The sequence below is a fragment of the Manacus vitellinus genome, unplaced genomic scaffold, assembly GCF_001715985.3.
Source record: "Manacus vitellinus isolate BGI_N305 unplaced genomic scaffold, ASM171598v3 scaffold_11_pilon, whole genome shotgun sequence".
NCBI classification, from domain to species: Eukaryota; Metazoa; Chordata; class Aves; order Passeriformes; family Pipridae; genus Manacus; species Manacus vitellinus.
The window spans coordinates 6,427,099-6,454,191 of NW_021938895.1; the positions used below are offsets into that span (position 1 = coordinate 6,427,099).

The 27,093-nt window shown below is 41.4% G+C and overlaps 1 protein-coding gene across 6 annotated transcripts in view; it reads left to right on the top strand.

The window, feature by feature from the left end:
* Positions 1 to 15,988, top strand: part of PUM2 (pumilio RNA binding family member 2) — a 48,718-nt gene extending 32,730 nt beyond the window's left edge. For 3 of the 6 annotated variants that reach the window (XM_018088791.2, XM_018088796.2, XM_018088792.2), the window contains 8 exons: positions 4,654 to 4,921; positions 5,485 to 5,614; positions 7,587 to 7,721; positions 8,009 to 8,146; positions 9,794 to 9,919; positions 10,751 to 10,872; positions 12,143 to 12,335; positions 13,062 to 15,988. In XM_018088791.2, the coding sequence (XP_017944280.1) occupies positions 4,654 to 4,921; positions 5,485 to 5,614; positions 7,587 to 7,721; positions 8,009 to 8,146; positions 9,794 to 9,919; positions 10,751 to 10,872; positions 12,143 to 12,335; positions 13,062 to 13,193 (1,244 nt within the window). In that variant the 3' untranslated portion in view covers positions 13,194 to 15,988. The remainder of the gene's footprint in view (positions 1 to 4,653; positions 4,922 to 5,484; positions 5,615 to 7,586; positions 7,722 to 8,008; positions 8,147 to 9,793; positions 9,920 to 10,750; positions 10,873 to 12,142; positions 12,336 to 13,061) is intronic. The other 3 variants (XM_018088794.2, XM_018088797.2, XM_018088795.2) reach the window with 1 other exon arrangement.
* Positions 15,989 to 27,093: the final 11,105 nt, after the last annotated feature.

The window sequence follows — 27,093 nt, forward strand, 5'->3', positions numbered from 1 at the left end:
TTGCTTTCACAAAAGACGCAGTAATTTTTTTAACCTTTCCTGCACCTCTACCCTCTGTCATATTTTTGCAGTTATATCCAAGGTGCACCATGTCAGAGTTAAAGACTTATTTCTGCAGTTAATTGTCTGTCCTGTTACATTTATTCTGGTTTGTTCATCAACCACTCTTGGAAGCATGTATTTTGTTCTCACATATAAAAAATTAAAAAAAAAATAATCAAAGTTTTCTCACCAAATGAGAAGTTATACCTGAAATCAAACAGCGGCAGTGTATTTTAAGAAGGATACAATTGTCATGTAGTCACTTTTCAGAGTAGAACAACATTGTAAGTTCATGTCTGCATGCAGTTTCCATTGGTATTCTGATAATGCCTGTCAAACACAGCTCTCCCTCCACCTTCAAAACTTGTCCTGCCTGCTTGTATCAACAGGTTCAGCTAAGTTTAACTCCTGTTTTAAAATGGGCATCAAACTCGGTTGCTCCTGTTTCAGCCACCAGAATCTAGAGCACAATACTGGGAAAGGGTGCATGATTTTATAACCCCTTTGTCAGACACTGCTGCAATTTGTAGCTTAAAAGACCAATTTCCCTTTTACAAGAAATTAATGATATTTTACTGTTTTCATCTCTTCTCACCAACTTTTATCCAATATCCTAAAATAGGAATGTGCTAATGACTTTGTGCTAGTGTCAGTTTTCCTATATTTGAAGGGATTTGTCAGTTGTCTGTAACTGCTTCTTTACTGTAATCAGTTGGAGCAGTAAGGTCATGAATTTGAACTACCCTTTCACTCCCAGGGACAAAGAACTGCAAGAGGAAGTGTTTTTCCTATGTCATAAAAATCCTTTTAGGTTGGTAGTGCTTACTCTAATGGTACATTGCAGCATTAGTGTAGAGAAGGATTTTTAAATTCTGGGCTTTTTGAGGTAATTATTTTCTGTGTTGCAAGCCAAACTTGTTAGTAGTTTGGATTGGTGTTGTTTTATCTTCAGAGGTGGTCATTGTGGGTAAGAGTAAAGGCTGCTTGGCCGAGGCAGAATGGGGAGCTTTGCTTGGCCTCTGCTGTTGTACCTACTCTGTAGGGCTGCAGTAAAACAGGCATAATAAACACTTCCATCCATTCCTAAAGTATACACAACGTGTACATAGATATGTGCAATTCTGTTTTCCATATGAAGATGAAACTTTAAGCTGAGGATGAGATGAAGCTACTTGTTTACAAATGAACAAATACCTTATGGAATGTTACTAGAAAATACTGCTGACACAGTAAATACTGTAAAAACAGTTACTGTGCGGTAGATCTGGTTTCTGTCTTAAGTAGAAACAAATGAAAAAACACTTTGATAAGTACTAACAGACTAATGCTATCAAAATAAATGTGCCTAAATCTAGTTTTTAATATTTTTTCATGTTCTCCTTAACATTAAATACGCTATCTGTGTTAAGGAGTTAATAATTTTACATGCTTTGTGTTTTTAAAGCTTAGTAAGATGCTGGTTTAGATGATCTGTATCCCCTTTATATCTCTGTGCCTTCTCTATGGACTAGCCACAGGGATTTAGGTTCAATTAAACTGTAAAACAACTTAATATTATTCAGTGCATCTTTGTTTTATGAGACCAGAAGTGATAGCTAAATGATTATGTGAAGAATGAACTGCACACTTCATTCCCCAAGAGTTTGGAATTGTGTGGCTATACTGATGCCTAATAAGTATTTAAATTTTTTAATGCTTTATTCAGTAGGGTATGTTCCCCAAGTACCTTATAAGACCTAGTTCCTAGTTTGGAATCAGAATCTGTAAAACAAGTGTCCCGAGTTCTTGAAGAGCATGTGGATGCTGCAGGCTAACCAGAAGGATTTGGATAACTAGAATTCAGGTTTCAGGCGTTTTTTTTCTAAGCTGTTGACACTGTTTTCAGGAAGGAGACCAGGTATCTGTAATGTCCACACTAATGCTTTGGGGATTTTGGACTAAGAAAATAATAAGAAAATATGCCATTGTACACACAAGTATGTCTGCATGTAATAAGTACCTCTGACAATATGCTTTTATTTTGGGGGTTTTATTGTTTTTCAAATCTGCAAAGTTGACACTGAGCCATAACATTCCTGTAATGTGAAAAGTTACATGAGAAGAAAAGCTAATTACTTATTAGATTACCCTTTTGTGTAATAGTGTCCAGTATTTTACGAGGTTAAGCTTTCTGTGTGCTTTTGGGTATGACAGGTTCTTGTAGGCACAGTGGGTATGCTTTCAGCCTTCTTGTATAATGGTCCTGCTTAATGTGATTGTCTGAAATAGTTTCACAGGCGAGACAGGAGCCTCCCAGTTGCAGCATAGTCGTCTTACAAGTCTTAAAAGGTGATGGTTCCCAAATTAGACTGAAAAAAGGCTTGATAATCCTGAGTGTGAAATGTATTGTATACTATACATACATAGCATATTTGTTAAAAGCTACCAAGTTTCTTAGTTTCTGGTTTAGTCGCTGGGTAAATTGTCACTTTTAATTTATACAGACATGAAGGCTCAGGTAAAAAAAAAGCTGAAACAATTCCTGATTCACATGATCAATTCTATAACTGTATGCTGATTGTGAGCATATGATCAAAACTGCCCTGTTAGTTTCTGGCACAGAATTGAGCATGTGATGAGTGGAGCGATAGAGATGCTACAACAGAGGAGTAGCCTTTAACTCCCTTTCAAATGGGCTTTGGTGCCCTCTCGTGATATTAAATAGTGTTACTGCACAGCATTTACAGGGAAGCCAGGATTGCATTCTTATATTTACATAGTCTAGATGAGAAATACCATAATTTCAGCTGCATAACTTTTTGTTCCTTGGAAGGCCTTTCCTAGAACAGAAATGACCATAGAGCATCACTCTTCATACTGCTTCACCTGCAGAATGTTGGGTTTCTTTTTTCCTTTTGTTTGTTAGTACCATGTTGCTGTCACCTCTTTTCTGGAAATAGTGTTGTCAATGGAAACTAAAAATGATAGTTTCTGATTTTTCTAGCTGAAAAGAATTAAGAGGCTTTAATTTAAAAGAAAACGTAGTGGTTTTTAAAAGGTATTGTGGGGCATAAAATATTCACTGATGCTTATCACTAAATTTTGAAAACTAATCGTAAAATAAATACTAATTGTTCCTATTTTAGGGCATAATACCATACAGTGCAATAATGTGATGCTTGATATGTCTTGCAGAGCACTAACGTCTCAGATTCTGGTATTGCAATTTGATCTTTTGAAAAAGATAACTTTACCATTAATACATTACCAGTCCACCATAACACTGTTGTTGCCTGGCCTTATAAATACTTGGAACTAAAAGAAGGCTTGGCTGGGGCACTGTCAGCTGTTTTCTTTTTATTTTTTTTTAAATTTTTTTCCTTTTTTTTTTTTATTTTTCTTTTTTTTCCTTTTTTTTTAAATTAAGTTTGTAATAGAGCACCATTCAAACAGCACATACTGCAATTTGTTTTAAATTCAAATGTCAATATTTATTCTGTTGACGTTGAAAGGGCTTCAGTTACTATGTCACTTTCCAGACAGGAAACAAATTCTTTCCTTTTCCAGTTCATGCTCAGTACCTTTAGGGGAGTTTTTGGGTTTGATTTTTTGTTTATTTAGTTTGGTTTTAGTAGTAGAGTTGAGGTTTCTAGGTGGCAATTGTCTGACTATTTCTGCTTGCAGTATAGTAAGAGTTTCCCTTTAGAAAGTCAAACTGCAGTTGGGAAAGATACTTTGTGTGGTTCTTCCTGCTTGTTGTAAAGTGGAGGGGAGAGGCCTACTGGAGGAGTTCAGATTGACACAAACTGACCAGAGAGAGGAGAAATGCACAGGACCTTGAGGTGATGAGCTGTGGGTGGAATCACTAGCAAAAAGGAGTAGGACCCAGACATAGGAAAGCAATTCAGTTCTTCGAAAGTAAGGAAGGATGAAGTGTAGTGTGAGTGATGAGTGTTTGTGCATCAAGGAAAGGAGCTTCAGTTTGATATAGCTGTAGTTGGTTTAGAATTAAGTAGAACATTCTGAGTTACCTGGTTTGAAATTTGACATATTTAGTGCTTACAAGAGGTATCAGGTTAAAAGCCTGGGATGCTAAAGTCGTCAAATATCCTGCAGGACAGGTACAGCATGACAAGAGGCACCACACGTGCCTCCCCAAAAATGCCCTTACACACTGTAATTTGCAAAGGTACCTCAGTAGGGACTGAAGGGTAGTTCAGATTTCATGGTCTATTTTGAAACAATTGGCTAACTTCAAGACTACTAACAAGGGTATAAGCCAGTATGACTTGTGGAGTACAAATCTGCCCACTAAGCTTAAGACCCACGCAATTCTAAAAGTTTCTGTAAACCTGAGTGGGTGCTCACTTTACCTGCTTTGATACATTCTTCTAATGACATTTCTTTTCCTGGTGCCCTTCACATAAAATAAAAATGAGGAGGAGAATGGTTTTATTTATTGGAAGATAAAACTATCTAACTCCTCCAACCGTAATGAGGTAAATGCCAATAATGAGACAGCACTGTTGTTTTCTCTGGCTCCAGGGTGTACCCGTAGTTCTAGTACACTTGCTGGTTTTGCTGTTGCTTATTTTCCTCACGGCCTTTACTGACAGAGCTGCTTCCTTGTAGGAGGACTGACAAATGGTAGTGGTCGCTATATTTCTGCAGCACCCGGAGCCGAAGCAAAGTATCGCAGTGCAGCAAGTACCTCCAGTCTCTTTAGCTCCACCAGTCAGCTCTTCCCTCCTTCGCGCCTCCGTTACAGTAGGTCTGACATTATGCCTTCTGGACGTAGCCGACTGCTGGAAGATTTCAGAAACAACCGTTTCCCTAATCTTCAACTAAGGGACCTTGTCGGACATATTGTTGAATTTTCCCAAGACCAGCATGGTTCTAGGTAATTATTATAGTACAGTCAATGACTTAATAATATTTTACTGCTTTGATACTGTTTTATTAGCATCGAACGTTTGAATGAGCTGCTAGTCATCTTAATTCAAAGCGTGCCATTAGTTGGAGCACATGCTCTTATGATGACCTTTTTCTTCTCTAGGAAATTTCATTATAAAAGTAGTATTAATTTAGCTGCCTATAGAAGTTCTCAGTGTAGAAATAGCCTCATAACTAGACTTGTAAACTCTAGCATTTAGGTACCAAAAAGGTGTTGATTAAGAAAACAAAGTATGTTGCATCTGGAATGCAAAACTATTTTTCATCAGTACATCATCAGGTACTTAGTTGTTGTTATTCTTTTCATCTTTAATCCTTTTCAAATGAAAGGTTTTAAGTCTTAATTCTACTGAAATGTATCCTTTTATATGCAAAGGCACTACTTTCATTTTAATAAATTTTGTAAATGTTGAATGCTTTCTTTAGAGTTTTGAGGTGTCTCATTGAAACAGTGTTTGAGAGGTTTTCCTGTTGTTGATATAAAGCATAATGTACTATTTTTGCACTTAGATTTATACAGCAGAAGCTGGAGCGAGCTACTCCAGCTGAGCGCCAGATGGTATTTAATGAGATCTTGCAAGCAGCATATCAGTTGATGACTGATGTGTTTGGAAACTATGTAATACAGAAGTTCTTTGAGGTAAGCACAGCACTAAGTGTATGGATGGAAATGCAAACAAAATGCTGTAAATCTGATGAAATTTAACTGGTTTTGTCATAACATCATAGCAGAATTCTACTGGACTTCCATGGAACCTGAGTGTATAACACTGCACGTGTTTTTCTGTTCTGTATCTCCTGCTTTTTGTGATAATGGGCACAGTTTCTCTTTACACTGGATTTGTTGGTGAACACTGTTGAAAGTACAGGCTGCACACTCAGGCTTTGCAAGCCTTTTAGCATAACTTACAGAGACTTTCAGCAGATGAAAGGGAACATAAATATTTGAAAGATACTTTTTATTGATTATTGCATCATGGTATAGAGTGGGTCTGGAAAATGCTCTTGCATTCAAATAGCTGTGTGAATTTCATCTGGTGCTGTATATGAGGAAACTCAAAATATATTGAGGTGGAAGAATTTTGAGTAAGGGGTGTCCAAAGATTCATCCAATATTACAACAAATACTATTTAAAACAGCTTTGTTTTGTGTTAAAAACTGTGGTAGATAAAAAAAAGCCTTATCAAAGAATTTGTCTTGCACAGAGAAGAAAAAGCAATACCCGTGTCCTGGAAAAAGTTATATGTAGGAAATGTATCTAGCATAGTGTTCTTTAAATCAAGGATCATATTAAAGTGTCTTAGTGGATAGAAGGTGAAGCTGGAAAATGTCCAGTAAGAAATAAGACAGTTACTGTAAACAAGAACGTAGTTTTTAGTGAGTAGTCTATGAAACAATGTGCTCACTCTTTTTATATTTTTTTTCCTTTTACAAATCAAAATATCTTCTAACAAGTGTCACTGATGTGTGGTATGTAAGATCTTAATCTTGCTCAAGGGTCATCAGTTACTGTTTTTTTCCATAATATTAAGTTAGATGGATACATAGATAATTATTGCCAGTGAAGTGTTCTCATCTTAATTCTGAGGAACAGTACTCAAGAAATGAGTGCACTTGGCCTTACATGTAGAAAGGGACCTTAGTTCCCTGTTTAGGTAGGCGGGTGAAGTTGTTTGAGCTTTCTTTGGAGCTCACTACAGGTGTGGAGTTCGACAGTTCTCAGCAATGCTGTGTGAACTTGGCTGCTGCTACCAGCTGGTTGTCCAAGTGATCACTTCTATGTCCTCTCTTGTACTGTGCCAACTGAGGAGCTTGTGTGGGGATCTGGGGACAGGGATATGTGTATTAGTTATGAAGCTTGACTTCTACTCTGCTCAGTGTGGAGCAGCACAGAAGTTGCAGTAGCGCCATGAACGGGATAATAAAGACAGGAATCAGCTACTGGTGAGAAACATTGGTTGAGTCATACTCTTAACACAGCTATTGTATAAAACTGTTTTGATTTTGCTCTGCAAAACCCAAGTTTCCTAAATTTCCCAAAGTGCCCCTGCTAAGAATCATTGTTCAAGAAAGATATGAATGAAGTTACCAAGAATCTACTCCAGGAGTTGACATACCTCCCCTCACTCCCCTGTCCCCTCCTGTTACTGTATACAAATGTGTACTGTAAGCTTGGGTGCTGTGCAAGATGTGAGATCCGCTGGCCAGTACAAGTTTGAGATATCAGAGAAAATCTGATTTGGATTCATACATTATAGTGACCTGTAATAAATTTTCCTGGTATAATTTGTCTGAATAAGTGGTTTATTACATTTAAATATTGCTACATACAGACAAGTATAAACTATTTCGATTTCTTCTGTTGTCTTTCAAGGTCATGCATTTGATAGCAGGTATGTGACTGAATGTGGAATATTAGAAAATGTTGCATTTAGAAAAGATTCTGATAAATATACCCACAAAAATACAAAATGAAAAATCATTGAAGTATTACAAACAAAATTGTACTACCATCATGTAATACCTTGTGAAAATACTTACTCTGACATATAAATTCCAGCATGCTGCAATATGTCTTCATTTGTTTAACTGCATATTTATTTTCTTTTAGTTTGGAAGCCTGGATCAAAAGTTAGCCCTAGCAACACGCATTCGTGGTCATGTTCTGCCATTAGCCCTCCAGATGTATGGTTGTCGTGTTATTCAGAAAGCACTCGAGTCAATCTCACCTGACCAGCAGGTAATTGTAAGTTAGAGCAATACTTTTTTATTTTATTTATATTTTTTTTTAGTGTATCCATTTTCTTACTTGCTTAAATTGTTTATTTTAATTGTTTAAGTAATTAATCCTTTCATCATGAAATGCCCTAGGGCACTAAAATAGTTGTTTAAGTGAAAATACTGAGACACACAATTAACACCAGTGAATAATGAAGATTTGAGTTAGGATGAAATGAAATTTTTTCCCCCTTTTGGGGGGGAGGAGGGGAAAATCATTGTAAAGACAAGAATAATCTTTTTTTTTTTTTCCAGAACGAAATGGTGAAAGAGCTGGATGGCCATGTTCTGAAATGCGTGAAAGATCAAAATGGAAACCATGTTGTACAAAAATGTATTGAGTGTGTTCAGCCCCAGTCCCTGCAGTTCATCATTGATGCATTCAAAGGACAGGTAGTGTCAACAGTTCATTTCCTTTTCTCGGGGTTGCTTAGATTTGCAGGGCCCTGTCCATCATTTGCATATACAAGATAGTGTTTGGCACTTTGCAGTCAGCTTGTTTTAAGTAAGATGAAAATGGGGATGATAAAATGGAAAAGCTGTTGAAGAGACAGTTAACATACTGTGAAAAGATGAATCTGTTGGAGAGGAGGCTCTAAAAAGACCTGTTTGGATATATTATAAATACACCTGGTGAATGTAATATAAATACATACAAGGGATTTGGTGTATGGCCAGGCTTTATGTTTGTGTTTTGTGATAACACCATTTCAGATTTCCTTCATTACTTTTGACAGTGCCATTTTTGATATAATAGTAAAGTATGTGCTCTCTAGAATATTTTTCATTAAAAATTCCATTCTCTTCTTCTGTTGCTTATGTTGCATATGTCAGTTGTTAAGGAAACACTGTCGTGAAATACAGTGATCTGTTCCCTACATATGGGCTGACGTTGACTGAAGGAGAGTGGTATTTGTTTACTTAAGATTGGGGTTTTTGTTTTGTTTCCAAAAAAGTTATTAATATAAGATGGATACTGTGCTGCAGGCTAGTGAATATGCTGCAGCTAAATAACATTTTAATACTCTGAGACAAGCATGTACTTTCATCGTCTTGAGAAGAATCGTAAAAATCTTACTAACTTGGCTGTGGAACTAAATTTTACTTTAATGAATGACCAAATGTATTTCCTAATAAAATCTACAATATCTTTGATATTTTACAGAACAGCAATACTGAATTACTGTGGTACATAGTAGTAAATTGCACACCAAGGTTTTTGGGTCGGGGCTTTTTATATCAAAAAATGTGTATGAGGTACATGAGATGCAATTTCTAAACTGTAAATAGAGCCCATTGACTGAAGTGTGACTGTTTACTGAACATTCATCCTAAGCTCCAAGTAATTATATATAGAAAATATTAGCTAGTATGAAAGTAGCAAATGAAAAATGCCACACTTTAGTCATGTTACCTAACAGTTTTCACCTGCCTGCATCGTTTAGGTTGATGTCTAATCAGACAAGATTCTGTGTTCAGTCCTGACCAACACTTAAATCTTCTGAATTAATCCCCAAAACACAAACCTAGTTTCTGGAGAAGCAAGCAAAAAGAATAAGCAAGATTTTGGCTGTACCTTTTGAATAGTATTTACAAACTTTGTATCTATAACAGGGAGCCTGTATATCCTGGAATGTGAAATTGTTGAAAATCAGCCACCATAACAGAACTCGTCTTTGTAATTGTCCAAATCTTAAAATTTGAAAATTAACTACAAAGTTCAAAGCAAAGCTTGGAAGTTGAACAGTGCTTAACCAAGGGTCATATTTCCAGGCTTTCCTTTGCAGCTACGTAGACTAGAAACATGATAATGAACACTTGAGTTCTTGGTTGTATGGGTACTGGAGTCCTTGACACACAAAAACCTGCTTTTTCATCTTTTCCTGACTTTGTCTGGAAATGGAATTATGTATGGTCTTGACAGGCAAAATGTTTTTTAATAGAAGTAGTTGACATCTTCAGTTCCATTTTGATTGCAGTAATATTACTATATCTGTGAACTTCAGTTGTCTTCACTTCAATTTACAATCCTATTTCAAGGTGTTTGTACTTTCAACTCATCCATACGGTTGTAGAGTAATTCAGCGTATTCTGGAGCACTGCACTGCTGAGCAGACTTTGCCAATCTTAGAAGAACTGCATCAACACACAGAACAGCTAGTGCAGGTTAGTGCATGTGTACTCACTTCTTACTGCACTTTAGAGCTTTTTGTTGTTATCATAATTTATTCCTATGTCCTAGTTTAAGAAATAGTCTAAATGCATTTGCCTCTTTTTAGTTTTGTAGACATTGATTTTTTGTTTTTCTTTCCTTCCATAGTTTTAATGAAAATGAATTTGGAAGTTGGGAGGCAAAGAAGATATAAAAAGCCTTTTTCTTGCACTTTTGGCTGTAGCTTCGAATATACATTGTAAATGCACAGAATTAGCATATTTTTATTGCAAAGATTGCCTTTTTGTAGTTGGTCTTGATTCACTCTGATGTTTTCCAGATAACTTCTAATAATGTCTAAACACCAATACATTGTCAAAATACTGAAAGGGTTCCTGTGTTCAGTAGGAATTTCTACCCAGAAAAAGGCAAGAATTGCCTTTTGCTACATATTCACAGTCAAATTTATTTCTCAGTGGTTTCTTGCATATACAAGTCTCTAGTTAAAACACAACTGTCTCGGGGAACCCAAGTTCAGGGAGATATTACAGCTGTTAAAAAAGCATGACTCTAAATTTGAGGATTTCTTTCTTTAAGAGGATAAAAGGTACTCTAGCAAAACACTTGTTTTACAGATTATTTATATTTTTCATGTAACATTTGTGATCCGTGAAGTAATCCTTGATGCAGTATTTCTTGCATCACTTTGTTTCTGTAATGTTGACATTATTGTATTTTCCTTATATCTATTCAAATAGTAATTTGAAACTTTATGCTTATGTACAAAAGCTGTAATTATTAGTTGGTATGAACACAAAAGAAAATTGAAGTAATCTTATTTTCAGGATCAATATGGAAATTACGTTATCCAACATGTACTGGAGCACGGTCGTCCTGAAGACAAGAGTAAAATAGTTTCAGAAATAAGAGGAAAAGTTCTAGCTCTGAGTCAGCACAAATTTGCCAGGTATTGCACAGCCTTCATATATTAAAGATTCACTAACCTAGTAAAGCTGTAGTGTTGGATTTATTTATTGTGTTTCAAATAGGATATAATTTTTTTTCTGTTGTGTCACTTTGCCTCCTGAAATTTCATATTTTTATAGAGATGAATGGTGGTGGCATTTCTATATTAGATTTGGGGAAGGGAAGGGGCAAGTGCTGTTCTATAGCAAAACAAAGGAAATTCTGTGGGTTTATGGGATGGCTTTTGTTCACTTTGTGCATGTGCAGGGAATGGATTCCAAGTCTCCATATGAAGATCTCAGAGCCAGGTGAAAAGCTCTCCTAGAACTTGTGTGATATGATGACAATAAGATGGGACTTCCTAACTATCAGTCCAGCCAAGCAATTTACAAGTATAACAAGGCTCACATTAAAAAGTGATGGTTCAGTCTGAGAAGGATTTTCTGCAGTAGGAAGTCTCAAAGACTATTGTAGGAGTCCTGAACTATTCTGAAATTAGAACCTAAAATTCGTCCTTTCACCCTATTTGCTGAATTACAGATTATGTGCCTTTTGCTTAAGGAAAAACATACCTCACAATTCATCCTGTATGATTTAGTGAGACTAACTTTGTCATCAGCATTAAGTAGAAATGCACTTGAACATTATGGAGGCATTTGTTTTAAAAATTGTTTGCAAACTAGCAAGTTTTTATCTGGATTTTTTTCTTTGTCTAAGTAGAACTGTTCATAATCCTCTAACTTGCTTTATTTCTAAAGCACAAATTTAAGACTGGAATGACTTTGCTGTGTTGTAAGCTTTGATGGCCTTTCCAGCTTCTGAGGTACCTGGAAGGTCAGAGACTTCCTCTACAAAAGGAATTTGACAGAATCTCTGTAGGTGTGCTCCTGGAAAGCACCTTTATTCAAAAAGCAGGAAGCCTCTTGTCTGGTTTTCTCTGTTGTGTCTTCAAAGGACCCACAACCAGAACAGATGTACTAGAACACATCTGCAGCCTGAGATTCAGTATATCTGCTGCAGTTCCAGTAGAAAATCTCTCCTACAAGATAATAAGTATCAGAAAGTAACTTTTTTTACAGGGGTAGGGATGTTTAATCCTGTAACTCCCTCAGTCATTACAGACTGAAGCTTTGGAGATCCAGACTTGATGTGTTTGCAATACGGTTTTTACTGACATTAAAATGCCTGAACTGTTCAGGAAAATTTAAAATTGCCATGTAAAAGAATGTTGTATCTTCAGTCCCCTAATGCATTTATGTCTTATTTTTCAGCAACGTGGTAGAAAAATGCGTAACTCATGCTTCTCGTGCTGAAAGAGCTTTACTGATTGATGAGGTGTGCTGCCAGAACGATGGTCCTCACAGTGCCTTATACACCATGATGAAGGACCAGTACGCCAACTACGTCGTGCAGAAGATGATTGACATGGCTGAACCTGCCCAGAGGAAGATAATAATGCACAAGGTACATTTCTACATGGTTGTAGTGATTAAAAAACATTATATATGTGAATTTTTCTGCTAGAGCACCTTTCCCTCTAGATGTGAAACTCACTACTTCTGTCATCTGGAACTTGATGCATAAGCATTAAATTCAGTGGAGCTTGGTAAAGGAGAATGCATTGAGGTCTCTGAGCACTGAGCTAGAAATAGAAACTACAGAAAAGTTTCAAAAGTTGGATTTTGTAGCCTCTCTTTGTGCCAGCTTTTATATGAAAATACTCTTAGTATGAAAATGTAGAATCTGTCATCATTATTAATGTAACAGAAGAAATACAGGTAAATACAGGTTTCTTTTTTTTTTATTTTCTGGTTTGGGTTATAAATTTATTCTGCAGTTCCCCCAGAAGAGATTCCCACACTTGGTAACATAGAGGCACATTTTCTACTTAAGAATATCCAGACATGGAGAAAAGTGCTGTTGTCATAGTGGCCCTGGGCTGTTTAACACAGGGCCCAGGATATTCCTGCAGCTCTACTTCCACCAACAGGACTCTCCCACAAAAGTATCATCTCCCTTCTGCAATGGGTGGTGAGTCAAAATCACCACCCTGACATCTTTACAGAAAATTCCAAAATTTTGAAATACAGGCTATTAGCATCTTTTTGTGTAGTATTTTGAAAGTGTAGTCACCTCTACTTTAAAGTTTGGATGTTAAAAAAAACCCAACAAACCTGTTTGTTATTACAGATTCGACCCCACATCACGACTCTGCGTAAATATACCTACGGCAAACACATTCTGGCCAAGCTGGAAAAGTATTACCTGAAGAACAGTGCTGATCTGGGGCCAATTGGTGGACCACCAAATGGAATGCTGTAAAAGAGAAAGAGAAATGGAAAAAAAATTAAATTGTGAATTATCAAAACGTACAACTTAACTCTAAATGTTCTGATTTTTTTAAATCTATTTATTGACTTTGTTCATCCATTTGTAAAATTTTTATTCTTGTGTATATTTTTGGGGAGTGAATTATTAAAAAAAAAAAAGAAAAAATATCTCCAGCCCTGATCCGGAGACCTATCAGATTGGATGGCTGGCAAAGCACAGAATGCCTGTATATGATGTAATTGTATCAAAATAGCTGTCACATATTTTGTAAATTTTTACCTTGTAAAGTCACTGAAATAGTTTTTAAAGGGAAAAAGTACAGTATTCTTTTAATACACTGGCTTGCAATCTGGTAGGTCTACCCAGCATCATAGCACAACAGGTTTATAGAGTTGTATATAGAATTAATCCTTATTTTTCCCTTTTGTGTGAAGTCTTTTATACCAGATTAAAATTGATCAGCTGCATAAACATTATTTAACATGTTGAAAAGTTAAGTTGTATTTTGGTGGTTCACAACATCCTATCCAAATAACAAACAGGGCACAGCAAATTAAAATAACAAAACAATGGAAACTTTAAAAGACTAGCTTTCGGCACTTGCTGTGGATACAGGCTTTTTTAAATGGTGCCCTAAGGTTTTCTCTAGCAATGTATTAAAAATAAAGTGCTGTATATACTTATATATTTAATTGTTGTACAAGGTAGAGGGATGAAAATGATGGTGGTACTTCCATTCAGTAAAGTACACTGTTGAAAAGGAGTGAACCCTGTATTAATTTACAGTCAGTTTTACAAGCAGGAAAAGTAGAGATTTGTATTTTTTTATTTTGCATATAGAATTGTAAGGATTTGAAAGTGTTGAGCATTTATTTTGCTTTCTCACTGTAGATGCAAAAAATAGGTAATGATGAAGAGAAAAGGGGCCACTGAAAAGTAAACTTGATAGCTCAACATTTAAGCATGATTGATTAAATATTCAGATAGCTTTTTGCTTCCTATAAATATATGCATTGTATACGTGTAGTTAATAGGTGTAAGTTTACAGTTTGAAAACAAATCTCTCGTTTCGATGTTTATTACAAAGCCTTGCTAATTTAGTAGTGATGCTTACCTTGGTTGTACAGATGTACATTTGTAAACCTTCATGCTGTAAATGTAATTTGTTTTACCCCTTTTTGGGACAAAAATTTGCATTTTAGTGTATATTCATATCCCCATTCCCTTCTTTCCCCCGGCATATAGTGTTGTATAATGTAAATTTATTTCAGCAAATCAAGAGTGATTTTTTTAAAATTCTATCTTTATATGGTTTCAAAAATACGAACCGGCTTTCTTTTTATCTATTGTGAGAAACATTATGTTTTGTTTATAACACAGCTGTTGATTCTGTTCATATGGACACTTTGGGAAATCAATCTGTTCAAATTTTAAATTGGGATAAATAAGCATAGTAAAAAGTGGACTGAAATATTTGGTTATCACAGAAACCAATGCTTCTTCCATCTTAATAAATGTGGCATGATTTTTTTGTACAGAAGAGTACTGTATTTTTGAATAGCCTTCTCCCAGCATATAGCAAATATGTATGATACTGTCAATTTTTTTCTCTGGACATATGACATTGTAACAGTAACATAAAGATGATGTACATTTACAAGCGGCCTTATGTACATTTCCCAATGATCTTTTTAAGGCAGAATTGTGACCATATGTGTATAATTAAAATCCTTTTTAATCCTTTGCCTATGGAAATATTTTGGAAAAAGCTTACTTTGTATATTCAGTTTCTGAAAGATAAAGAAAGTGCTTTGTATGTTGTTGAAGTAAGTATTTTGTGTAAAACGTTGGATGGCTTAACCTAAAGTTTTGATCAACATGATAGTTTGGAAACAATGTCTTGAGCATTGACCAGATAAAAGGCTATTATGGTAGGGGTGTGATCACGAGGAAAGAAAATAGCAGTGGTATAAACTTGTAAAAGGATTTCTGTCATGTTACTGTTGATACCAGGTTTACATAACTGTTACTAAAGCGTACATCTGAGGCGCTGCTTTCCCAAGGGTAGCGTTAACTCATTAATAGGCAATGGGAAAGTTTGTCCTGGCCTGCTTCCAGTGCCTGCATGAAGTGGTGTAGTAGGCCTTGTTATTTTGAGTAAGCACAATTCTAATTGCCAAGTAGTTTTTGCATGGCAGTTCACAAAGTCCCTCTCCGGAGGTACAAGCCCTGTCACTGGAGCCAGAGCTTTCCCGTAGTCACCCAAAGGATGACTCCTGAGCCACTTCCTTGGACACATCAATTCCCCTCAGTGACTATCTGTACCCTGTGTACCTGTGCCGTGTGTTATAATCCACAGAGCTGACATTCCTTCAGCATGTAAGACAGTACGTCAGGCTTTCGGGGGTGTCCAGGCAGAAACTGATAATGTCCCAGTACTTTGTCCCTGTAGCACTCATGCCATGGTTGAATTTAAACAGTCCTGTAACTGTCATCCTTGGTGCTTTCAGTATCTTGAACATAATCTTCCACTTTCTCTCCTAAAATCATTTGTGCAGAAATTCTGTCCAGGAACATGAAAATCACTGGGTTTCCTTTCAACTATTTTAGGCTTTGGGTAGAACCACTAGACTTTTTGCTCAAGTATTGCTTTTTGATATAGATTGTTTATGGACCAGTTTGATTAGGTTTGACTCCAGGTGGCTCGTATTGAATAATGTAATGTTCACATGTATATACTGTAAAAATCAAAATGAAAATGTGTGAATAACACTGTGTGAAATACATTTGGTCTTGTGTTTTTTCCTGTAGGAAACCAGCCATATTGTCAGTTTTGTGACTTGTCTGTATCTGTGGAGCTCAGTTTTGGGAAGGTGCTTGCTTCTAGTGATCTGATGGGAATTGGGCAATTATTGAAGAACCCTGGATTAGATCATTAAATCTCCAGAGGGCAGTTCTGAGCAGCTAAACCTTCCTGTTGTCTTACGAAAAATCTTTACTGGTGTCTAGTTAAGGCTACAGCGTGACAACAGTTTCTTCATACATCCCTGGATCCAGGATGAGTTCTGGAGTGTTTGAGACAGCTTTCACATGAGAGAGATTGTTAGATCTCTGTGGCATCCCTGGATCCACACTAGTTTCTATTACTGCCCAGGATTTTTTCAAGTGAGAGAGATTTTTAGCTCTCTCTGCTATACTTGGATCCACACTCACTTCAAAGGACCATTTTTAGCTTAAGGTGTAGAGCAAAGTGATCTGACTGCAGAAGTGAGCCTGCTCTCTGGTGTTATACAACTCACCTGTGGACAGAACAGCCATAATGCTTTTGCCTCCATCCCAGACTTTTCCATCAGAATATGGGGAAGATTGAGGTTTTGGGGTCATGATGCCTAGATGTTTTAAAGTGCTGATGCAAATTCAGAAACCACTCTTCTTCATGCTGCCCTAAGGAACAGGCATTTGGAGAGATGCTCATGACTCACTGCTGTGTAGTAGCATTACAATGGGGAACGTTGATGCTCAACATACCACTAACTAGGAAAGTGGGTAAACCATGAGGTGACAACAACTCCCACCATGTCATTTGGGGAAGTAAAGCTGAGAGAATGATTGCAAAAGGATTTTAAGATCTAGTGACTGGTCATTAAAACTAGGTTGGATGTAAATCATATGCCTGGGGAAGGAACCCAGGGCGAGATCTCCAGAGCAGCACTTTGCTCCTGCAGTCCAGGCAGCTGCTGCACTCTGGTGTGGAATTTTGTACAGAGTGGTGGCTGGTCATGGTCTGTTCTGAGAGCAGCAGATCCCTTTGTAGTGCTGACACAGTTCTCTGTTGCTGCTTGAGGAAGGAACAGGGAAAACCATGTGCTGTATCTGATCTGAGCTGTCCCGGCCCACAGTAGGGTAGGAGCACCTGTCACTACAGTAGTTCCCATTGTACCAGGCTACTGGTACACTTGCAGTGACCCCGAGGTCTCATTAGTCTGTGGGCAACATAGAGGTTGTGATGAGCTACAGGCAATGCTTTTACTCTGCACAAAGAGTTTCAGAAACAGGCGCTATCTGTGCCCAAAGGTTACTTCATTCAAGCACCTCTTGGCTTGGAAATGCGGAAGTTTGGTTCTTGTCAAGGATATATCCCTCTTGGGGCTCCTCTGGATTCCTAGTCTTGAGCTGGAGAGGTTTGGGAGAACTTGGCAAGTGTAGATCCTACCACCCAGTAAGAGACAATTTGAGAGCTGCTGCAGTGAGCCTGGGGTGCTGGCACTCCTGCATGGCAGAGCAGCCCAGGCCTCCCTCATGCCGTCATCAGAAGGGGTTAGAAACCAGCACCACTGTCATGGAAAGACTAGTCACACACGAAAGGATGGAAGGATGTCCATCCAGTGTTGATAGGACTCCAGAGCCAGTACAGGATGTGGGCTCCCCCCTGTTGGTGTGGGAAAGGAGGTAACTGCTTCAGCTGAGAGAATGAACCAGATCCCAGCATCCCATATTACATGTCAGAACACAGAGGCTTTTGGGAAGTGACCACCCTGTGTCAAGGCAGGGAGCAGTAGGGAAAACGGAGCTTATGGGTTTAACTGAACTGCAGTTGTTTCTCAGGGAGGTGGTGCAGGAGTGTTTCCTCCATCAACCCATTGGACAGAGCCTGCTCCCTTTGCACGCTGCCCCTGTGGTCAGGGAACTTGCCCAGCAGAAGAGATGCTTGAATTAGTTTCCTTTACCAGCCTCAGGGTTTTGAACCCACCTCCCTCACTTCACAGGCATTTTCCTAACCACAAGAAGCTGGGCGGGTTCACTTGCTACTCCTGAATTTGGGCTGGGCTTTTAGCACAGCTTGAACCATTCATTGCATCACAAAGAGCACAAGATGGAGCATGACTTCTAAAGCGTGCAGGTGGGAGTGGGTGGGTTCTGTGCTTGAGATCCTTGTCTCCACCTCGATTCTCCCAGACTCTCTTAATGCAAAATACATCTTGGGAGCAGCATTCCCCCATCATTAACAGACTGGAAACTTTCCAGAGGCTTTAAAAAAAGCAGCTGAAATGTAGGAAAACCTATTTTAAAGACCCTCTTCCTTTCATTACTATGAAGAAACGTTGGAATGAAACGTTCACCCTCTCACCAGCATTAGTACTCTGGGCACAGGAGGACTTCTGCCTCTTCCTCGTCTGCTTGCACAGTGCCTACCCAACCGTAAATTCCCTAGATCTGTAAACAAGAGCCAGGGGCACATTGCAGGTGACACAACTGCTGTACTAGACCATTGGACAGGGAGAAATCCCTTACACAGCTGAGCTGCGTAGCCCTAATGAGCTTCATTTGAGCTTCAGACCTGCCTAGAGGGTTCAGATTTCCTGGCAGCCGCACAGCACCGCAGCCCTTCCTCGGCTCGGCTGCTGGATCGTTTCCCAGCCGAGCCTCAGGGAGGCAGGGAGGGAGCCAGCCCTTCCCCATCCCAGCAGTGCTTAGGTGGTGGAGGCTGTCGGGGAAGGCAGCCCGCTTGTCTGCTATGGCAGGGCAGGTTCACACGCTTCAGTTTCACAAACACTCGCCTCGGTTACTAGCTACAGATTTGTATCTACAGCGCGGAGCTCCGAGGTGCTCGACCGCTGCAGAGGAATGTCACTGCTGGGGACTGGCGAGGAACTGGCCAAGCCTGATGAGGTCCCTCTCCATACAGGTCACATTAGCTGTGCCCTCTCAGGGTGCCAGGCCACACTGATCCTGTCAAAGGGCTTTTCACAGCATTGGGGAAGCAGAACCGTTTCAAGTATCACTTAAAGTAGGTCCCAAAATGAAGTAAGATCCCCAAAGACGTACAACTGCTTACTGAGGGCTAATGGAAAGTGCAAGAAGGGGAGTGTTACAGCAAGGGAACACACAGGGAGGTGGTGGCAGAGAGCACTAGCCAGCCTGGGCAGCAAGGAAGATGGTGAGAGCACGTTCACAGCTCCATTCTCTTCTCCCACGAGTTCAAATACAGGCACCTTATTCCTTATCTTGGAATCTTGGAAATTAGAGATTCCCTGGTGGGAATGAAGACCTCTCTTTCCTCCCCTGTATAATCCTTATCTCCCTAACAGAGCTGAAATACAGCGTTGTAAGTATTTGCAATTGTCTCCCTGCAGGATCAGTCCAGGAGGAGAGGTTCTCGGAGGCCATCTGCTTGTACAAGCTCGGATCTTGGGCAAGGATTCAGCCCGGTGCTGTTCGCTGCTCCACAGCTGTGTGTCTGAACTGGATCCAGAGGCTGGTACAACAATCAGGGCAATCACTCATTAAGCAAGAATTACAGAGACCTGAAGCTGGGCTGAGGAGGTCAGGATGGACAAACTCAGTGCAAGCCACAGAATCAATAACAAACCTCTGCATGGAGGGACAGAATAAATGGAGGAGAGTTCACCCCTGTCAGAGCTCCAGGCTATACACTGATCTCTTTCAACTGGGCCATTTGGCTCTTAAAAAGCCTTTTTGTATGAAAACTGGCTATCTTAAGTACTCCAAAATTCACATGATAGCTCTTATTTCCTTGAAATGTCATGTGTCTCATGAGAACCAAGGATTTGATTGTTTGGGAGTCATACGAGCTCACATCCTGCTGGGAAAGGGTCTCTCATCCAGCCCTACCCCATGTGTCACCCCTTCCACATGTAGGGAACCAAAAGCCCAGAGGTTTGATCAGGGTGTTAAAGGTCACCCACTCCACACTTCAGTGAAGTGCTGCATGGCTCCTGCTGGCCCCTTGGAGAAGGGATATTCCCACAGGGACCACGCAGCCACACCTCATCAGCAAGGCTGTGGGGGGGACACCATTCCAGTTTAAAACCACTTCTGTTTAGGTGTAGACACTTCCATGCAGATACATACACTGGGATCAGATCTTGTTGCCTACTTAGGGATCTGGTGCCATTCAAGAGTCTTTTGAGCATCCAGGACATCTGGACAGAGCAGAGGAACATTCCCTAGGAGCTTGCCTCAGCCTAGCCCCTACCTTCTGTTCCAGAAGATCATCTTAGATAGCACTGGACACCTCCATAGGCACAATGGGTCTCTCAACCTAGCAGGGATCAGAAGCCAATAAGTAGCATTTCATAAATCAGTGATTACAAAGAGGAGGTAGGGAAGAGAAGATGACTAGGCCCAAAGGGTTTGTTGGGGGTGAGAGTGAGAACAGCTTTATACTGCAGAATAGGATGGGATGAGAGATGAAGAAACAAAGCATCCACATCCCCACACACATGCTCAAGGTATAATAAACAACCATAAGGACCCTTTGGTTTGCCAATACTTGGAGAAGGGGAGGGGGAAGGCAGAAGGAGCACCTCAAGAACAAAATGGTGTCTTTAAAAAGTATAAAAGTAATAATAATAGTAATAAAACAGTTTATGCACAGCAAAACCTTGATTCCAGGCCTCCCTGTAAAGTATTGCTAGTTTCATCTAAATCACCTAAAAAGAAATCAAACTACAGAAAAGAAACATAAATGCAGAAAATATTAAGCAATTAAAACATCTGTGTTCACCCTCCAAGGTCAGTGCTGCTCAGAGTGGGGCAGGCAGCAGGCACACATGCTACACTGAGCTTAAACCTGTGGTAAACCCCCCTCTCTCTCCTTCCCATAGACATGTTGGTCAGCACTGCAGGAACCCACCCCACAACCCAACCAGAGTCACAGCCCTTGCTCCCCTCCGGCCTTCCAGTTCCTCTCCCACATGCATCCCCTCCTGTACCCCCTGCCCTCCTCCCTCTGGCCATGCTCGTGCCTCCCCCCTGGACAGATGCTCCTCTGGTGATGGTTCATCCCCAGTTACAGGTGCTGACAGGCAGACAGCTCAGGCACAGCTGCTCCAGCCTTGCATCAGCTCCATTGCTGCAGCACACGAGCACCAACCTGCCCAGGGTAGGGGGTTACACCAACCCCACTCCCACATGGGGTGACAACAGGAGCTGGGCACAGGCATTCCCCTAATGAATGCGTGAAAAGGTCCAGGGTGAAGGATGAGGCAGGATGGGTGGGGAATCGGTGAGTGAATCAACGCTATGACAGCAAGGGCAGAGAGACTCTCGTACCGCCTGGAGGGGCATGGCTGTGGGGTGACTGCACACCGACAGACAGTGTCTGCGGAAACGGGTAAGTGCCCTCAAAATGCTAAATGAAGGATGATAATTACACCAGGATGCATCCTTTTGGTTAATCAGGAAGAAAACCTGTGTGCTACATCAGAGCAATTTCCTGGCATAGTCACGGTTGGCAGCAAGAGTAAATGGTAAAACCTGAAGCTGGCCCTGGAGCAGCATTCCTCAGAGACCCTCAGCCAGCCTGGGGTCCAGATCACATCAGCTTGATGAAAAGATAAAGAACTAATAGTATTTTTCACAATGCTCAAAATATCTGCTCTAACCAGCAGTTACTGAAATGGAACTAAAACATCTGATGCAGCTAACCCTGCTCTCATGACTGCTCTTCTGCAGCATTTGCTTCTCCCAAGACCACAGCGTTTTTGCATATGTAGGAGTACTAAACCTGCTTAGGCAGAATTCCTGGAGCTAGAAGTGCTTACTCAACTTCTCTTTGTAGCAGAAACACCTAATCCAAGTCACTTAGCTGTTTAAAAGTGACAGTCTTTAAGCACACAGTTAACATGTTTCATGTGGACTGAATACTTCTGTATTTTGGCTAAAATTCTTTGATTTTCTCCTTCATTTGGAACTTTTTAACCAGCAGTAAAGCACTAGTTTATGCAAAAACTGATAGCTAACCTCAACAGTACATTGTATATTTGGTACAGTCAGAGAGGTACAGGCACCACATTGCACAAGGAGAACGTTTATTAAAGTTTTATGCAAGTTATTCAAGCATAACCTATCATAAGATAGAGCATAAGCCTCTCTCACAAATCAAGTCAATAAAGGAATACACAGAGAAAATACAGGAGTCCTTTGATAAGAGATTATACCTCATTTGACCTGGAGTCCCCATCTCTCCCAGGCAAATAATGCATCTCTGTGGCACTGCCAGAGCCAGCTGTAGGATTAAAACTTCAACATATTTTATTGTCACAGCACTCATCGAGGTAGTACAACAGCACTAAGTATCATAGCCCCTATTTTGCAGGGTGGTAGGAAGCTATGAAGGGTCCAACTTCTCCCACGTCCAGAGGGTTTGCAACGGAAGCATCCGACCTGCAAGTCTTGATCTCAGTATTTCCCCACTGAATGCACTGAAGAAAGCTCTTGTTCCTTGTGATACCCTTCTCTCTGTGCTCATTTTCATGCCAGGGCAAACCCCATTCTGTGCTCAAATTATTTGGGGTCACAGAGGTTGAGGGATCACGCACTGCAAGCCAGAGTGAGTCACTGCAAGTGAGTCACCCTGAGCTGACCACATGAGTAAGTGTATCACAGAAATGCAGGAGAGCAAGGGAAAAAACAACAAAAAAGTGGTTACTCAGGTGAGTGCTTTGAGAAGTACCTGCCTAGTCCGCAAGCCCTGAGAGAGGTGGGACAAAATTGTTGAGCAGTGAAAACACCAGCCAGCATTACAGCAAAAGGCCTCATTAAGAAAGAGCGAGTCAGTCTTTTCTTGTGGGCAACACCTGTGTAACTTTAGGGTAATGGGAAATCCCTCGGTAGATTTTGATGCACCAGCCTCCAAAATCCAGCTCTGAAGCTCACTGTAATGAGCGTGCAGGATCCTACCAGGCCCTCACATGCAGCATCAAAGCAATGCAGCTGGTTTTATTACAGATGTTTATGAAAACTATCACAAAAGTGGCATGCCACTGCCAGCTGGACTTTTGCCAAAGGAAGCTCTGCTTAATTAGGTCAAGAATTATTTGGTTAGTGGCACAGACACTGTTATATATAGTTTTCAGTGTCCACGCAGGAGTTCTCATTAGCAGGACACAGGGAAAAGGGATGGAAGAGAATGAAAAAAGTCACCAAACTCCTGCGAGAGGCAGCCAAGTTGATTCAGTAGTATTTATACAGCCAAGACTGACACTTGGACCATTAAACATTTCATTGTTTAAGCTGAAGAAAAAACCCTCAGAGTTTTTGCAAGAGGGCTTATTCTTGTCCAAATAAGCAAGGACATCCCTTCCATCAGAGTATTACATTGGGAAGAAGAAAGGAGAACAGAGCAGACATCGCCTCAGGCTAACTTCACACTCCACACCTTAGGGTGGGCCACAGGGGAGTCTCCTTTGGTCTCCAACTTCCTGGGAGTGAAAGCCAGGAGGCAGATGGAGTTGCTCAGAGATGTCTGACTCACTGCAAAGGCTGCTGGACAGAACAAGCAAAATCAGATATCACTGTGCAAGCATTGTGGGTGGGTTCAGGTGATCCTGCTGTAAATCACAGTCGGCATTTGAAAGGGTCAGAATCAATTATGTCTGCATTGGTGCAAAAGGACAGCCAATCCAAACTGCACAGGATTTGCCAAAGCATGCAAGGAGTCAGGAAGAGAGTTAAGTGTATTTGGTGGCACCACCCAGAAGTAACAGAGATGGTCTTAGGAATAGGGGACCCCTGTGTCTCTCTCAGAAGATGAGTGGCACACTGGATGCCAAATACAAACTTTTGGTAATGCAAAGTTGAAGGTCCAGGCTGCTTCCTCTGCAGACTTGTTCTTACACTTTGTATTGGTTTAATGACTGGGCAGATTGCTCTTTTGTTACTGCATGGAGTTAGAAAGAGGAGGATGTGTTGTGAACCATGGATAATAGAGGCACTGGCCAGAGGAACTTCAAAGGGGAACAAGCTCTAGGCTAGCAAGAAATGAAACTTTGCAAATCTTCCCTTTCTATGCAGTCTCCAAATAGACCACCAGCCACACCGTTCTAACCTTCTCCTGTTGGGACAAACAACTTCCTCTTCCATCTCCAGGTTTTAGCCCACTGATCAAAACTTCTCATTGCCAGCTCAGCATTCTGAGGCCTCATCCATGGAAAAAAACCTGACATTGAAAGGAAATGTCAGCGACAGTACTTCAATCTCTTCCCAGACACCATCCATTGTTTTGGGTGCATCTCCTACCTCACTCCAAGAAGTTTCTGGGGCAGACTGAATCTGAATGCATTTAACTTAATGTATTTAACATGCTGTAGCTGCCCCTCCTGTCCAGAGGCAACCTCTTTCCTCTCTTTTCTCTGCAGCAATCACCACACAAATTCAGGCTTTCACCCAAAACCTTGCCTACACATTATAGCTGAGAAGTGAAACGCATGAGAGCTCTGTGGGTTTCCTGTTCTTATAAGCCCCCTTTAGTCAACTGAGGTAAAGGAGAGGGGAAGAAAGTATTTTCTTTCTGTCACAAAGGCAACAACAGAGAAAATGGCAATCATCAGTGGGGAAGCCAACTACCTGAAGCCAACTAGGGATAGCACCCATTAGCAGTGAGCTGTCAACTCCACCACCCCAGGAGGTAGACAGCCTGGACACTTAAAGCAATCTCAATATTTTCACGTACTGTAACCTCACACTGTGTATTAGGGAATATGCTCCTCTTCTTCATCCCAAGGCATCAGGCTGTAATATCCTCAAACAAGTTTATCAATAGATGAAGTCACCGAGATGTGATGAGTGAGCCTGTCCAGCTTGATGTCACAGGTACAATCCAGCTCTCATTAAGGAACTCGAATCAGGTTTTTCTAACCCTACCCCACTTGGTCACAGTCCATTAATAAACCACGTAAGGACACACAGCACCAGGCTCCTGGAGAAGCTCGGCAGGCTGCACCACTGCTGCAAGGTGAGGACACACGGTGACAGTGGCCACATCCTCACACACTACTGTTGGAAGGTCCAACACCTGGAAAGGCAGGCAGCTCCTGCTGCTGCGTGATGCTCACGTTCACTGGGGGAGAAGGGACGATGGATTCTGCTGCTGAACACGGGGAAGAATGGTGGCGGTTGCCCAAGAGCAACAGTTGCCATCCCTGCTCCCCTCTTGCCTCTGGTGGTTGCGGAAGCAGTGGGCTGGATTCCTCCTGCGGCTGTGTTTCCCCTCTTCTCATGGCAGGACACAGTTCAAACCAGCCCCTTTTCCCTGGGGAGGCTGGTTGGGCTACGCTGCTGGAAGTTCAATTGGGCTACGCTGCTGGAAGCCCTTGATCCAGTTCTGGGAAATCCCCACAGCTCCACTGTACTGGGCAGAGGCAACCAACTCCTATGATCCCCTGAGCTCTGAGCTGCCAAGAAACTCCTCTCCATACAAGTCTCATCTGGCTTTTCAGCATGGAGCTCTTTTGACTGAAACCGCAATACTTAACATGCTTCAATGATCAAGCGGAGGGCACGGGAATGTCACCGAAAACACTTGGCTTCCAAACACTGCATTGTTCTTCCCTTACCCCATTCACAGATCCCAACCAGAACATCCCAATCAAGCTCTAAATGTTTTCTAACAAATCCAACAAGGAGCACCAAGTGCTATTTGATCTACTGAACACACACGCGCACCCATGCTGGCATGAAACCCATACGCCCCACAACTCCACCAGTGCCCCGCCTCTGGCCCCAGGAGCAGCCCTGTGGAAGTGTTTCCTCCCTCCTCCATGCTGCCAGAGTCCACCATACACAGCCCTGGCCAAACTGGCCCCTGCTCCACCAAAATCTGCCAAAAAGGCTGACCTTGTCCAGCACGCATTTCCCAATTCCCAGTGACAACAATGCAGCTCGATGTCACCATCTGTCCACCAGGCCCGGGTGACGTTTTCAGCCTCATGCTCTGCTGGTCCTACCCAGCACCAAAGACCTCTGTCCCAAGACCCATCCCAAAAGTCTCATCTCCAGTGTTCTGGTTATATCAAGTTCAAGACACGGCAGGGAGAAGCACATGGTGACCATGGCTCATCTGAGGGAAGGGCAGCGTGGTAGGAGTCGTTCCTAGGAAGGCTGCATGAGTAATTTAAGAGAGAGGGAAAGAAAGCAAGCTAATTAAAGACGTGATAAAATCTCAACAGTTTTAGCCACATTGAATATCCAATTAGGTCTATAAAGCCTTTGGGCCACAGCTGTGGGAAGGGATTCTGTGTCTGGCAGAGATGGACCAACACCCACTGAGAGCCTCGGGAGCAGCCAAGAAACACCAGTTATGGCTCTTTTTTGGTTACTCCTCCCCCAGGCAGCCCTGGGACAACAGGGCCCAGTGCCTGCAGCCTTGGCTGCCTCCCTCATCCATGCAGCTGCTCTGCAGGCATGCAGTGCCCCTCGGCTGTCTGGCCAGTGTGCTCCTACAGTTCCCAGAAGCTGTAAAAGTTCCTAAAAACTGCCTCTTTTTTTTTTTTTTTCTTAAATAACGTTTGCACACATATTGTGCTGCAAACACTTCAACAGGAGCTGGCACACGCAGAGAAAGAAAACCAAGACAACTGAATGGACTGAAAGGCAACAGGAACTCCAGCCCTGACCGTTTGCTGGGGTGATAAAATCCATCCTGCGGTGTGCTTTTGCAGGATGGTTGTTGCCGGCCTCATTTCTGCCATCGCTGGCGGGATGCGCAAAGACCAACCCGCAGCAGTGCTGAAGCCGCTTTTAACTCCAGAAAAAAAGAGGGTGACTTGCAGGAGGGCGCTTCTTTCAAAGCAGCATTTCTTGCCGCAAACCTCCAGCAGCATTTTATACTGCCAGAAATCCTGTTGGGAGAGGCAGAAAAACGGGAGCACGAAGGCACGGGCAGAGGCTGCGGGGCCGGTCCTGGGGACCCCCGGGCAAGAGGGAGGACACCCTCACCCCCCTAAACACGTCCTCTTGGGGGGAGAAGCCCCCGCCGGAGGTGCTCGGGAGCCTGGGCACCAGGGGGGTGTTGCCCCACGGTTTTGCCACCGGGGAGCGCTCCCGCCCCTCTCCCCGGAGCGGCGCCGGGGGAAGGGGGAGACGGCCG